The following is a 12,559-nucleotide window of genomic DNA, read 5'->3' on the forward strand; positions in this document are numbered from 1 at the left end:
CTTAAAATAGCAGTGGCCAGATAATCATTAACCACTTTGATGTACTGCAATGGGTACAGATTGGGAATTCAGAAGGAGAGGATAAAGCTGGAACAGACCTGCACTCCTGGTTCATCTCCAGCAGTACTGTCCTCCTCAGGGTAAAGCCAGTTCAGCCTGGCCTTGCCCTTGCTGCTCCTAGAGACGAGCTCCCATTAAAGCCAGAAATAGGAAACAATATTATATATAATTGCTTAATATATTACTCTCCCCAGAGGTAGGGAAGAGTATTTCCCGCATATGTTGAGATGGTTATGGCTGAAGCCAGACCACCCTTCACTTTTTCTTAACTCTGTTCTTTTTCTAATTTAGACTTAGATAACAGCAGAAAAAAAAGTCAGGTGCCCTAAATCCAAAGCGCACTTGCTTGTTTCAGAAGAACAAATGGTACTGAGCAAGCTGAGGAGGAAGCTTGCAGCTGGGGAGCATTTCTCCTCCAGTTGCTGACAAAGAAGAAATGCTGCTTAGGCTCATCCCAGTGATGAGATGTAACTCTACAAAGCAAAATTGCAAAAATAATTGTTGTGAAATAGGAAATAGACCCTCCAAAGGGTCTTTGGAGAGCAGTCCCCAAAGGGAATTGGTGGGAATGATGCTGTTTGAGCACTGGAGAATATGTTATGCAGAGCCATCTTCTACAAACCTGCAGAAACAGGCATGGGGATTTAATTTCCATCTCTGATTGCTGTGATCTGCGTCTCACTTTAGGCTTGCTTTTATGTTCGTGTAGCTTTTAGCAGCAGAACTCTCTGTGCAGTGAATCCTTCCTGTGTATCACAGCCGATGGTCTGTTCCTGAGCTCTCTGTACAGCCAGCAATGAGACTCCTTCTCCTTTGCTGTACAAAGGATCTATTCCTTTAATATGACCCTGGTGTTTGTTTTTCTGCTGGTACAGGAGTGCGTGTGCGCGTGTGTGCATGTGGCAGTGTTTTACAAATTCCTGCTGTGGACAGAATTGGGCTTCACAGTATGCAAAAATAGCTGTGCACCACATGCAAGGATATAATATTTCACACGGCTGGAGAAAATGTGATAAATAGAGTTTTTGCTGGATTTGCAAAAATGAAGTAACTGGGGGATTCATCTCCACAGCTGAGTCCTGAGGTTACAGGAGCTGGCAGGACTGTCTAGGTTGGAGCATCCCAGTTAGGGAAGAGGGACTGGGTGCCCATGGAAGTGTAGGATGTCTATGAACATCTCTTGACTCTGAAGAGATAAGCTCAGATTTCATAGATAGTTATTACAGAGCCCAAGAAGAAGGACTCAACTTGAGTCCAGGCTGCAGCTGCAGTTTTTCTCCTCTGCCTTTGCCTGGAGGTTGTTGCTCTTAGTTCCTGCTCCATTCTGCTCTGTTCCTGATCCTCCATCGCTGATGCCTCCAGCTGCTTGTTAGACCAAACCCAGGTCCCGCACTTAACCACTCTGAGCCCTGCAGGAGACCCTGCTGTGCAGCGAGGTGGAAAGAAAGGCAGGGATGCTGCAGAGCTGGGAGGTTTCTGCTCTACCTCCTTGTTGCTGGGGATGCACTTGTATGCTGAGGAATGAAGCTGTTGAGAAAATAAGGCACCAGGGTCTGAGATGAGAAGGGTAGACCAGAGACACAGAGCAGGGGTCCTTGTACGAGGCTAGCTCTTGGTGTGGAAGAGGTTGGCAAGCTGGGAATCAGAGTAGCTGTGCTAAGCTCTGATCCTTTCCCTTTTGCATCCTGTGTGGCAGTATGTGCCAATGCTGGCTCCTTACTGCACTTGTCCCGTTCCAGCAAGATCCCAGTCTTGTCAAAGGTCAGAAACATGCACAGCTGAACCTGAGCCCTCAAATTGGACCTCACATGGGGAGTTTGAATGCCAAATGGTCCTTCCCACATGCTCCTTTCTCCTATCTAATCCTTCTCTGCTTCCCTTCTTCTGGTTTGTCCTGTTCCCCCTTTCCAGGTGAAAAAGGTTCATGGACCCTGCAACCCTCCTTTGCGTCCCCTCCAGTGTGTAATGAAAGCAAGTACCAAGTAGAGCTGAGGCTGGTTTTGTAACATAAGCAGTTATTTACGGTTTTGCTAAAATTTCATAGAAGACGACATTTCTAGGTCACCTAGCTGAAACAAATGAAACAATTAACATGTTTGCATTAGGTTTCATAAAAAGGGGTATCACTTTGCCTGGTGTGGTGCTCAGTTCCACAAATCCTGAGACCTGATGTAGTGACCTGGAAGCTGAGGTAGTTTCCCACCAGGGTTAGCAAGAGCAGGATCTGTTTCCTAATCTGAGGCAGTTGGAATAGGTGTCTTTTACCATATCCACCAGTGTCCAAATCCAGGGTCAATTGTCCCAGTGCTCCATGAGTGATAATGATGGGGCTAATCTGTGGGTGTAAGAGCAGATATCATCTCCCCAACACTGAAAGTATGGTGCCAGCCTTCCCTGTCCCATTGGTATTATCCTGCCTCTAAAAGCTTTTAAATCTTGAAGCACAGCTAAATACACTATTGGGGTCTCTACTGTGGCTTTTAAACACTAAGAGTTGAGGACTAAAATGTAATGGCTCTGTCCTTCCCTAAATAAAGTGATGGCAAAAAGCTGTAAAATGAGATCCTGAGCTTGTGTGCAGAGAGAAATTTAGTCCCATGCAGAACAGGAAAATAGCAGATGGATCAGAATAATCTGGGTTTTCCTGGATACCTTATTTAAAGCTATGCCAGAAAAAAGTGAGCAAGCCAGGAGGTTCAGTGTTTTGGCCACCACTCATAAATATCTCTGTCACAATCCAGGACATAATTTGTTCTCCATCTTGCTTGTTCCTAGGGTGCAAATAGCCAGCCCTGTAGGCTATGCATTGGTATGACTGCCTGGAGGAAGTGGACAGAGAGGGAAGTGAAATTTGAGGACCTTTTCCTTGCTGGACTATGAGTATGCAAAAACCTGGACCCCAGGCACACACCTGCCACCCACGGTCGGGTTTGTCCTTCCAGGTCTGCGAGCACTGGGAAGGAGAGTCTTGTGTCTAACACTGCAAATGCCCACTGCTTGCCAAGTCCTGGGAATTACTGCATGGCAGTGGGCTCAAGCCAGCTCCCAGGGAGGAACAGCACCTCCACAGCTGGCACAAGCCAGCCTGCACAGAAATTCCAAGGGCTGCCACATCTGTGCTCGCCCTCCTGCCTGCCTGGCCTTGAGGAAGCTGCCCTGGGCTGAGCGGGACTCCAGTCTGCAGCAGAGGCTGTCTCACAGCTATACCCACCACCAACCTCACTTTCTAAAACAGGTAGCAGAGAAACAGAAACCTGAGCAGTGAACCAGTGATATCCGGTTGCCAGCAGAGCTGTGTTCACTGGTTGTGGTCTGGTGTGGGTCCTCTAGTGTCTAGTAAGAGTTGTGCTCATCTAGCTTTTCCTTCAGTGGTGATTAGGCACTTCTAATCTCCCCAGCTGTCTCTTCCACAAAAAAATGTAAGACCCAAGTATTTGAGACCATTACATCCCTGTCAATCTCTGTTCACATCAGCCAAGCATTATTAGAGGGAAAATGAATGGAGGCAGCATGATTGCCTAAGCCAAACCAGGTAAAAAGGAACAAAGAACAAATTGGTGGATGATGGAACTTCTGCCATGCCATGCTGTGCCATGTCATGCTGTGCTGTGCCATGCCTGTGAGAGGAGGGGAGGAGGGGAGCCTTGCTGATGCTGTCTCTCTCTTTCAGGGGGAGTTGCTGAGCCCGTGTCGATGTGATGGATCGGTGAAGTGCACGCACCAGCCATGTCTGATCAAATGGATTAGTGAGAGAGGCTGCTGGAGCTGTGAGCTGTGTTACTACAAGTATCACGTCATTGCCATAAGCACAAAGAACCCTCTGCAGGTAAAGGTACTAGAGACATTTCAAAGTCTATTTATTCTTGTTTCAGTTTTTGTTTCTGGGAGCAAATGGATTTTACCTGTGTGGGTTTTCCTTCCCTGTGCACAGGGATTCATATGTCTGAGACATTTAGGAAGGGTCGTCGGGGGCTGGTTCAAAGAGGCCCCATATTCTGCTCAGTGGTTCCAGGGGAATCCTTCAGGAATCAGCTTTTTTTGTCCTTGGCAATTCTTACATTCACTTGCCTTTTGTTGAAAATTCCAGTGTGACCACGATAGTGCTGTAACCCCCATAGCCATTCAAATGTGTTCATCCACTGGAGACCCCTGTCTCCAGGGGCAGAGCCATTATGGGATTTACTGCAACAGAGGACACAGTCTGTGACAGTGACAGAAGAGTATGATGAGACTCTACTTGTCTGTAGTTGTTCCATCAACCTTGATCTCCTCCTGCTGAGACTCCTCTCTGCTGGCATGAAGGATGGAGGAGGCAGATGGAGGGCTCTTACAATTCTCCTCTTGCCACCTTTTTCACTTTACTGCTCTCCCATGATGGTGGCATGGCACAAGGGGTATTGACTCTGATACTCTGGTCTCTCCAAGCCTTATTCTTGGTGGGCTTTTGGAGATGTGCACACAAAAGGTAAAGCACATCTTGACGTAAGTGGCTGTGAAAGTCATCCAAGGACCCACCTTCTTTCTCTTCTGAGTTCAAAAGCATTGTGGTTTAATAGGCCCCACTGCAGACTGGTAATTTAAAATCAAGATTCAGAAGGGTAAAACTGTGTGACTATTAAAAATGGGATAAGTTATCCTTAATAGCTATTGATTTATTGCGGGAGCAACACCTGAAGATGGATTAATTGCTGCATGCCTTTACTGAGTACCATTAATGCCTCAGAGGTAAGGAAGCACATCACATCCAGGCACTACTGCTTAATCAGCATCATCTGGACTGGAGAGACATTACAGTGGTTTAGAGACCAGGGTGATGTCTGTAGGGATGTCGGTCTGTACAGTTCCTGGCTCTCTGCAGGTCATTCTCTACCAGGAGGCAAGGACTGTGCTAGTGATGGTCCCTGGTTGTACAGGGTTGAGGGGGAATGCAAACTCCTGCTCTCTCCTTCAAACTGTGGCCTCTGTGTGTCTTTCTCCAGGCCTGAGGTCACTAACCACAGTGAAGAAACAGGGACAACCCTTTAGGATTTCAGACTTAAATGAAATAGGGAAATTAGGAGAGCATCATGGGTAAGATTTGCTGTTGGAAAGGAAAAAGCCTGCGTGGTATCTGAGAGTCCCTACAGCTTCTGATTGAATTTTCCGTGAGCCCTGGTCTGGAGATATCAGTAGTTTAATCCCAAGCCTCAGACCCAGTGTTTCAGTTTTTTGGCCCTAGTAACTCAGAACAGATTGAAACACAGGAGGAGGGATGTGGACAAAGCAGCATTTGTTTATTTCTGAAAAGCTGCTCCTTGACTGCCCTAATGCTTCCTATGTCTCAAGTCGAGGATGTGATGTTGAGCAGCACTGAAGGTTTGTGGGTGCAGATTTGGGAGCGTGTGTGTTGCCAGCACTGCCTTTAATTAACGACCTCCAAACGCTCTGCACTTTCAGGTTGTTTAGAGCAGTAGGTCAGTGACTTTCTTCCCATTCCTCACTCAGCTAAAATTTGTTGGAGCTGTTCACAGACAAACTCACATCCCACATACATGTTTCAGAGCCTGTGCAAAGCATTGCTCTTTCTGGGCTCCCCTGTCAGAAAGTGGCCTAATCTGCTGGCCTTTACCATGAACACAAAAACTGAGTGGCAGGAACAACTGAGTTAGAGAGCTCAGCTCTGGAGAGCAAAGGTTCCAGAGGACTGTACAGATCCCAGCTTGGACCTTCACGGTGCTGACTTAGACTTCACAGCACTTCTCGCAGAAGCACTGGGAGATTTGAAGGGTGGGAAGAAGCAACTGGAGTGAAAAGCCTCTTGGTTCGGAATAAATGCAGCGTGTGTAGAGTTACAGCTGCGTGCCTGGATGCCTGTCTGGTGCCAGCACAAAGGCACTGCTGGGAAGCAGATGCTATACTAGCACTAGTTTCCAAAATGCTGTGAAAAGTGGCTGATCCACCAGGCCTGGGCTTCCCATGAGGACTGAAGGCTTGGGCCCCCCATAACCCATCACTACGCATGCCTTGTTCCTCAGTGGCTCTCACCATCTGGTGAGATGCCAGGAAAGGGAGGCAGAGAGGACACAGGAGCTGCAATGCCCTGACACTGTGTCCTGTAACAACATGTCACAGCATGTGCAGGTGAGAAGAGCATCCTTTCTGCTTAGTCTTCACCCTACACGTGCATAACATGGGCCAGCTGGACATACAAGCATCTCTCTAAGTAAAGCCTCAAAGTCCCTAACCTTTCTTCTCAGGGTCTGCTGGAACTTCTGCCCAGCTTTATTCTTACTAGAAATGTCTGAATTTCTCAAACACAGTTTTTGGAGCAGAAATGCTGTAAGAAGCCATGGTCATCTGTTTATTCCAGACCAACCATAATACAGGCAAGGACCCACAAACCTCACCTCCTTGTGAAATGAATACTGTTTGGGTGATGTGAGCCTGCCTAGATTCTATTCAACAACATGACCTACCTATCCCCTGTGTCCTCTCATCTGATAGACTGCTGGAACGCCAAACCCAGGCAGCTGGCAGGTCCAGGGCTCCCTGAAGCCTGTCCAGTTGGTCTGAGCAGAGCAGCACATCCAACACCCACATATTCCCCAGGATCTGCATGTTTCTCTGCCCATTTTGATATCTGCACATTTTTTGGAGTACTTAGGAGCACAGCATGGGCCAGATGTGTGTGGAGACCCATGGTGTGGGCAGAGAAGTTACAGCCGGGTTCATGCATAATTAACACAGACTCCTTCCAGCCTCCAGGCTATTATGATGTTTCATACCAGAGAGAGACCTTTAGTCTGGTATTTTGGCAGAATTACTCTCTATAAATTAACCCACTCCATCCCCTCTCCCTGGACTGCAGGCATTTAAGAGCAAAGGTCTTAAAGCAGCAACACTGCTGACCTGCTGAGACCGGGGGATTAAAGTTGTTAGACAACATGGCAGGTGTCCTGCCAAGCAGCAGTCAAACAGAAAATGAGCAAAAATATCCCACCAGCTGTGAGCAACCAGAAGATTCAGAGCTTTTGTCCATCCATCCATCCATTTTCTTGCTCTCCAGTCTTCCAGTCACCAAGACAGGAGTCATGGGCGTGGAGGCTTTAAATGCTCCTCTCCGATATTGCATAATAGTTGTGCAAAGCCCATGATTTTAAAAAGACCCTGAAGACACAGGCTTTTAGAAGCACATGATAGTACTGCCTTCACCCTGGTGCTGATGCATAGTGGAATAGGTATCTGCCATGGAGTGGCTCTGCAGTGTATTTAATCTATACAGATCCTTTGTAGTTGCTCCTGAGCCGCATCCACTCTGATGCTCTATTTGCTTCTATTTAGCAAATCGAAAATCTGTTTGAACCAACCTTCCCAGACCTACAACTGTCTGCAGTCTTGGAGAGTTCAGCTGATTTACAGTTGGTATCACTGACTCTTCCTGTGTTGTGGGCTGTTTCAGTTCCAAAGATTCTCAGTTATCCAGTGCTGGGGTTGGGATCTGGTCTCCTCTAGCTCTATTTTGTCTGTGGTGGTGCACTGTTAAGAGCTGATGAGTGCTCTTATATGGCCTCCTCATCAGGACACTCACATCTGCGTTCACAGGGTGTTTGAACTTCACTCACCCTGAGGTCACAGGGTGTTTGAACTTCAGCCTGAGATCCTGAGCTAAAAAGCTTGAGGCAAGTTTACTGGTGTCTCCTGGCTGTCCCATCCTGCTGAATCAGTTGTGCTGAGTGTGAGCTTTGCCTGGTCCCTGCTGAGCTTCAGCTGTAGCTTTCAAGCAATGGGTGCAATCATTGCAAGAGAGACTTCCTGGCCTATGCATTATAACGGGAACTTTCTAGGATATCGATGCTTAGTCTTACCAAATGCTCTGGCACATGGAAGAGAGGGGTTTTCATCACTGCATGTTTCCATTACGTGATTCTACTGGACCCTCCCTCCTCCCTGTTGCCTTTCTAGTATCTGAATAAACCACAGCATCTGTAAGTGTACAGCAGGAAGGCTATGCCACAGAGGTGGCATAACTTTGCTTGGTGAATTTATAAAAAGAAAAGCCATCCTCCAAAAGATAATTGAGGAGGATGGCCAGGGCCTTGGGACAGCAGCAAGAGGAGAGCCAGACCTAATGAGTGCTGGAAATGATCCTTTCCAACCTTCTAGGAAAAAGCTGTTCTTGCTTGTGACCCTGGGTCTGAGAATTAAATTGCTGACTAGCACAGCTCAGGATGTTAATGATACGTATTAAGGGGACGTGTCAGATACAGCAATAAAAATAAACTGAACTGCCTGAGGCAGGCATGGAGGAGCTCTCAGGGGAGTGTAGGAAGGCTTTTCTAGCAAACAAGGCTTCTTTGCAAGCTGCTGCAGCAAGACATAGACATCTTATGCAGGCAATAGTTGCCTTGAATCTATCAGTGCTGGTGCTTGGGAACCTTTGAAGACTACTGGTGCAAAAGAAGGAGAAATACAGATCAGGCCTTAAATATTATAGTAATGACATTACTCATCTGTGTTACATTAGCAGTTGCAGGTTTTCACTCCAAGCCTTCAAGCAGAAGCACTGAAGCCAACAGAGAGCCAGGTTTGTCCTAAGTACTACACGTAGGTTATGAAACAAGAGAATGAGTTACATGAGTGGTAGGTACTGGGCCCAGCTTGGACCCTGGCTAAGGTCATCACAAATGTCAGACCTGGACTCCTAAGAAACCCTTTCTGAGGCATCTGGGTTGCAGAGCTTTGCACTTTGGGCAAAATGGGAAAACTCGGGGAAATTGATCTAAGAGAGAGTGGTGTATTGCACCTGCAGATGTGGGTGGTGTGCCAAAGCACTTGGCCAAGGGAGGTGATAGCAGAGGACAGACAGACAGCTCCAGACAGCTTCTTCAGAATGGGTCGGAGGGTTGGAGCCCTTTTTCCAGTATGGATGACAAACCATCACAGAGAGCTGCATGGGCATGCTCTAAAGCCATTGCGAACCTGGAGCTCACAAAGCTGCTCCTGTTATCCTGCAGAAGCCTTTAAAGCTTTCTGGTACCACCAAGTCCTTAGTTCTGCCCCATTCTGCCCTGACAGAGCATCTGTAGAGCTTTCTACCTGCCTAAAGGTCACATCCCTGACTGACAACCTGGGTGAGCTGCTGGTTGTTAATGGTGCACTTCAGTGCGGCCCAGCAGCTACTGAGAACTCAACAGTCATTATCAGCCAAAGGAAGAAGGGCTCATCTTTAGATCTATCCCCACAAGGTTGGATTGCTTGACACTGTGATTTTGCTAGAGCTTGAACATTTGAGCTGGAGATTTGGAGGGAGTGGGTTGTATATGCAGCCAGGCATTCAGACAAAGAGCTTTGCAGGTTTTAGATGTGCCAGTAAAGGGACTCTGCAGTGTTGCTGAGACCTTCCTTTGCAGCTCTATTGGTGACCCAAGGATTAACAGGGTCACCTGCCAAATCCCTGATCTGCTGGTCATAATGGCAGTGGAGAGAGGTTAAGAAAAGAGGTGATTTTCTAAGGGCTGTTATGAAATCTGAAAGGCACAGTGCTGTGATTGAGGTAGGCTCCCAAGGCCAGAAATGCAGGGACACATCAAGCCCAGCTCCTGCAGCTGAAATTCATCTGCACGTTCGACCTCTGAACAGCTCTTGGACCCTTCTGTGTGTGCACTCACTGGGTAACAGGCTTTATCTTCTGTCTCACCCCTTTTCTCCTCTCTGTGCAAAAACCTCATACTCTAAGTTGTGTAGCAAAATGGAATTAAAAGATGAGAAATAATTACTCTGGTTATTGGTGGCTCAAGCTAGATGTGGGATGCTAAATTGCAGTTCTTGGGGTTGCCAGAGAAGAAATACAATACTTATTACTTTATTTTTTTTTCCTGGAAAATATTAAATTCTTCTGCAAGCTGGTTATTTTCCCCAGTGTTCAGCTCTGACCCATTTACCTCCTTGCCAGAGGGTAATCGCACCCCAGTGCCATCCCCTGAACAGAGTCAGGACTGCCGCTGTGTGTGTCACTGTCACTTAGTGCCAGATGCAGGGGGAGAGCCTCCTGCCCCCTGGCACGGCTGACAGACTCCAGCCTCTTCATTATCACCACAGCAAACTTCCTGGCAGCCACTGCCAGCTGAGCAGTGTCAAGCAGTGTTCCTGCTGCTGCTCCAGCTTCCCTGTTCCCAACTGAGAGGAGCAGGGTTTGAAGTTTGCACCCAGGTGTGACTTCTCTGTGCTCTGAGCCCCATCCCCTTTGACTGCATATTTAGTACTGCACCTAAGCCTCCCTTTCTCTGCAAAACAGTGGTGTTGGTTGTACATAGCTGCTAGTTGTTCTAGCAGTTCCTTCTTCTTTTTCTGTCTTTAATTGCTACCTTGGAAGGACCTGTTGCCACCACAGGCCTTGCAGTGTGCCAGACAGATGGTGAGGAGTCAGTCCATTACCTCCTCGAGAGAGAGAAATGATGCAGAATGATTTGGCTGGCACAGGCGCACGCGGGTCAGTGTGAGGGACCTGCAGGAAAGCCTTCGCACGCAGCACCAGCCTGTGCTCCCTCCACTCCCTTCCCCTCGGCATCAGCCAGTTATTGGATAGGGAGATGAGGTCTGGGGAAAGCTGCAGTGGTGAAAGTGCAACCCCACACACATATCCAAGCTCCCTTCCTGGCACATGCATTTAGTCCTGGAGCTCTGAGCTGATGGCACTGCAGATTTGTCCTGCATTGGCTTATAGTGCTGTTGAGAACAAAGCTGAAGAGCTGATGGAAGGAAGGCATAGCTGCTGATCCCACCCTCAGAAACCAAATTTGGGGGCAATGGGTGCTAGGTGGCCTTTGCTCTGTTTTATGTCAGGAGAGGAGTTGCACAGCTGTGGCCTTTCTTTGACCTCCAGCACCCATGCACCTTGCCTTGACCCACTGAGACTGGTACCACCAAGCTTCCAGCCCTAAGGGGAGTCTGTTCACTACGTCAACATCTTAGTGGCACAAAGAGGCCACTTGTGTGGCTGGATTTGGTGGAGGCATGGAGCAGTTTGGGCTGTGGCAGAGTGGGAATGGACTGTTGAAGGGATCATTGAGTGTTCCCAATATTTGGTGTTTACCTTTGGCTGGGCCGGCTGCAGGGGCAGATGACAGGAAGGGGACTGGGGCTAGCGAGCCCAGAGAGGGGATTGGGTTTAGCTGAACCCAGTCCTACTTCAGCAGGGAACAAGCTCTCTCTCTGCTCAACAGCTCTATGGCCATTTACTCTGTGGCCAACTACGAAATGGCTGGTACCACCCACCTCACTGATGCTGCACATCCATGATAGACGATTTGAGGGCTGTCTGCCCTTGCAGGATGTAAGCCAAGGAGCAAGGTTGGCAGAGGCAGAGCAATCTCCTTCCAGTTGCAGCCCGCAGACCTCAGCCTCAGGCTGAAACTCTCATCTGTTCCTTTCCAAATCCAGCCCTTTTCAGAGGAGAGCATTCAGTTCAGGGGTCTGGTCTTTGGACTGGTAGCAATGCCACGCATGCCTGTACCAGATGAGCCACCTCTTATCCTTCTTGCACTTCAATCAGGGTTCAAAGTCCTCCCTACCTTGCAAAAAACATTCCTAATTCCTGACTGACCTGTGCATTAAAGAGTAACCCAGCAACTGAACTCCTTTTTACCCTGCAGAAGGATGGGACAAGCTTGACGGGTGACTCTGCTGTCCTAGGATATGTTTGACAATCATGCAGGGTGCTAAGGTCTCAGAAGAGCTGACACTTCATGGGGACACTGGAGTTGGGCGGAATCTAGGCTAAACATTTTCAATTCCTCTGAATATTCTGTACCTGCAGGAGGTTGAAGTCCGTCTTTGTTTATCCTTCTGCCAGTCCCACTGCGATTTCAAGGGCATGTATCTCACAGCTAGAGGTGGCCTATATACTTGGATGCCAGGAGAGACTGTCTCTCCTCAGCCTGTTTACGTGGTTGATTTTTGATTTGAAGGAGAGGCTATGGACCACGTCCCCAAGTCTTGTTAAAGACACCAATTTCTGCTCTTGGTTTTATAGGGCAGTTTTCTCAGCAGTGTAAATCTGAGTGGGGAGGTTTTATGCTGGATGACAGAGAGGAGTCCAGGCTTAGGATATTTATAATGTAGCTTGTACAAAACTATTTGACATAGTGAATGGATTTGGGGGAATTATTTCTTTTTTTTTCTTCTTCTGAGGAAGAAGCAGTGACGTTTACCTTGGAATACAGCCTGAATTTGTCATCACCTAAAGGCAGGGTGTCCTGACCAGAGAAACTTGTGTTGTTTGCAGCAAGTTCTGTGGGATGTGCATTGACGCTGCAAGATCCTACCTAGGGCTGTGATCCTGTCAGATCTCACTAAGTGGCACAGAGCCAGCTCATGTGAAGCCTCTGAAAGAAAGCTTGGCTCTCTGAGATGCTTATGTACTAGGATGCCCTGGCTGAGGATGTTGTCTGGCCTCTATTTGAGGGAGCAACTGAACTTCCTGGTTTGTGATCACCATCACAGAACTACTGTCATGGGGATG

General features: G+C 47.8%; 1 protein-coding gene across 3 annotated transcripts in view; it reads left to right on the forward strand.

The window, feature by feature from the left end:
• MARCHF4 (membrane associated ring-CH-type finger 4) overlaps positions 1-12,559 on the forward strand; it is a 99,563-nt gene that overhangs the window by 66,819 nt on the left and 20,185 nt on the right. For all 3 annotated transcript variants that reach the window (XM_032693587.1, XM_032693588.1, XM_032693589.1), the window contains one exon: positions 3,731-3,886. In XM_032693587.1, coding sequence (XP_032549478.1) covers positions 3,731-3,886 — 156 coding nt within the window. The remainder of the gene's footprint in view (positions 1-3,730; positions 3,887-12,559) is intronic.

Source organism: Chiroxiphia lanceolata, chromosome 7 (genome assembly GCF_009829145.1).
Source record: "Chiroxiphia lanceolata isolate bChiLan1 chromosome 7, bChiLan1.pri, whole genome shotgun sequence".
Classification (NCBI taxonomy): Eukaryota; Metazoa; Chordata; class Aves; order Passeriformes; family Pipridae; genus Chiroxiphia; species Chiroxiphia lanceolata.